The 2,665-nt window shown below is 41.3% G+C and overlaps 1 protein-coding gene across 1 annotated transcript; it reads right to left on the reverse strand.

The window, feature by feature from the left end:
* Nucleotides 1-79: 79 nt before the first annotated feature.
* Nucleotides 80-2,659, reverse strand: srp9 (signal recognition particle 9). The gene is made up of 3 exons (XM_020589191.1): nt 2,546-2,659; nt 2,333-2,401; nt 80-900 (listed from the first exon to the last, which is right to left on the reverse strand). The coding sequence occupies exons 1-3, from the start codon at nt 2,615-2,617 to the stop codon at nt 781-783; spliced, it is 261 nt and encodes an 86-aa protein (XP_020444847.1). The 5' UTR covers nt 2,618-2,659; the 3' UTR covers nt 80-780.
* Nucleotides 2,660-2,665: the final 6 nt, after the last annotated feature.

A 2,665-nucleotide genomic window follows, 5' to 3' on the forward strand; every position in this document is an offset into this window, starting at 1 on the left:
AAAAATGAACTAATCAATAGCTTAATGCAAACAAACAAAAGAGATTAATTAGAAATTAAGAAAGGAGAGATGCCAGCTATCATGGGGTAAATAAACATTTTTAATCACATATAATTCTCAATATATGAAATGGCATTTCGAGGTGCATGAGTCCACACCGTTATTGGAAAATCAAAAAGGTCCTACTTCATTCATGTGGTACAGGTCCATGGGAAAAAACAAAATGAAACAGCTGTGCTGAAATTGAATCCAACGTAGCAACATAGACGTAAATAGAACAGACACACGGTGGCTTTCAGTGCCCATCCTTTACATCCTCTTCAAAAGTGACAAAAAATGCAAACACCTCTAAAGAAACCAAAGGTGCCAAAGCTGCTTCTACAGCACCAGAGGATCTGTCCTTTTTGTACATTTTGTCCCATATCTCCCAACCCATCTCATTTTCCCATTTTTACATTTCCTAATATGCCCAAACAGCCTACCTTACTTCATATTAATACCATCTGAGATGTGATCAAAATGCCTGACATTGAAAGCAGGATCATGGAATCGTTAATGACTTAAAGTATAATAAAAAACAAAATCCTGAGAGAATAAGATATATACAGTACACAGATCACATCTCTGATGGTATTCAAGCAGTGTGGGTGGGCAGATTAATGTCATCACCCCCATCTCTCAGACGTCACCTTGCACTCCGAAAGTACTGTGCTCTCAACAACCACTGTGTCCAGTGAACTCAGTCCCACTGCACTAGAAGGTCAGTGTTTCTAGAGCATTTTAGTCTGTCTCCATGGCGCCACTGTGCGTCTCCTTAGACACCATCAGTCTCATCAGTTTTCCATGGAGCTTCTCGACCTTCTTCACATCCTGGGCCTGGTCTGTCTTGTACTGTATACACTGTAGGGATGGACAAAAGACCACAGGGCACCCATTATAATTAGGGCATGGCTACAAATTATGAGTGAGGTAACAATCAACTTTATCAAATGACAGCAGTAAAGTGAATACAGCTGTTCCGTCTGTCAGGAATCTAAGGACAGATCAACTACTGGATGGACTGTCAATAAATTTTGCTCAAAGAATTAAATTGATTTTATTGATGTATCCAATTGATTTTCTTTACAACTGGTTATCGGCCAGCGTCTGACACCCTCATCTTTTCAATGTGCCCTGCACCGTGTCAGTGGCTTTTTGGCTGATTTGGCATGTTGAATCAATGGTGGGCCCTGTCAGTTAGAGAAACCAGTCTGATTGGCTGTTTAACTTAGTGAACCAATGCACCAAAAGAGAAAGGTTCAGGAAAGCCCCTTGAGCCTGTTGCTGTAGTGTTCATGATTGCACCCATGTAGTGCGGTTTCTTCTTATCTTTCACTTCTCTGACCTCCTTTCTTCATACACAACCATTTGCAACTTCTATCAGATATAATTTTGATTACAAGCAGTTATAAACAGCAGCTGTTGTGAAAAAAAGCTGCTTTGTTTACAGAGTGTACAATATAGCTGATGTCTAGATCTTCTTCTTTCCCTTTCTGAACGATGAATACAGATACCACCACCTGCTGGTATAGAGAGTTACTTCTCTCATGCAGGCACAGACCGTACGGACTAGTTGGCCGTAGTCTTTGTGGTGTGTTCAAGTGCCACATCTTGGTTCAGATGAAGGTGATGTGAGGTGAGGTGACACAACAGTCAGCCTTTGTCGCTACTAGTTCTTTGATGCCAACTTGGTGTGTCTCTGCCCTTATATCAGCTCTGAGGAGCGAGGAGCATGGCTGAAAGAGCCATGAGCGAGGATATACAAGACCGTTCTTTGGGAAAAGTTTTTTTAACTGACACACCCAATTATCAGAAATCAATTGATGACTGGACACTTCAGATGAAGAATCAAAGGGAAGGTGTCTTGTCATTAATAACGCATTTCCTCGATTCCTTACATTTTTCCTCACGTTTAATGTGGACAGGACAAGGATGCCAAAAAAAGAAGGAAGCAATGGAAGGGAATGAGGGCCCATATCAGAAACTTGAGACACACTCTTTGGCTGTAGAATGCACTGGTGCGTTGTGGGTAGAACTGCTGGTAAAATTAGTTAACAGATCGACCAGTCAACAGAAAACTAGTGAACAGGTAAATCTTATAGCTGAGTTACAATTTGCTATTACTTCCAGTTTACTAAAGCGGTTGGTTACCATGCTAATCTGAGAAAGGCATTAGTTAAGGGTTAACCGATGGACTGTCTTTTTCCAATTAGATACCACCAGCGTCGTTGTTGACAAACCAATTAAAATACAATTTCGCCCACAGATCTTATGATTTAATCACATCCCTTACCACGGCATTGTCGGTCACCTTAATACACAGGTTACCGTCGCAGTGTCTGTACTTGAGCACCACCCTAACCTGCGAAGAGAACAGCAGATAAACGAGAACTGTAAGGATAAAAATGTGAACAGCAGTTAACACAATCACGTCGCTAACGAGCTATCTGGCTAAAGATCTACTCCGCCAACATGCTAGCCACTTTACAGAATTACGTGTTTTCACCTTCATGGGATCTGTCAGATACAGTTTTTCTGCTGCACGGGCGAACTCCTCCCAGGTTTGGTAATAAGGCATTGTTCTGAGGAGAAAAAAAACAAGACTGTTATTCTTCCAAAACTCTGT

This window comes from Monopterus albus, unplaced genomic scaffold (assembly GCF_001952655.1).
Source record: "Monopterus albus unplaced genomic scaffold, M_albus_1.0 scaffold1092.1, whole genome shotgun sequence".
Classification (NCBI taxonomy): domain Eukaryota; kingdom Metazoa; phylum Chordata; class Actinopteri; order Synbranchiformes; family Synbranchidae; genus Monopterus; species Monopterus albus.

Coding starts and splice junctions, on each gene's coding strand:
- srp9 (XM_020589191.1), bottom strand. CDS start 2,617: ATGCCTTATTACCAAACCTGGGAGGAGTTCGCCCGTGCAGCAGAAAAA. Junction 2,402..2,545: donor ATCTGACAGATCCCATGAAG/GTGAAAACACGT, acceptor TTCTCTTCGCAG/GTTAGGGTGGTGCTCAAGTA. Junction 901..2,332: donor AGGTGACCGACAATGCCGTG/GTAAGGGATGTG, acceptor CCATCCCTACAG/TGTATACAGTACAAGACAGA.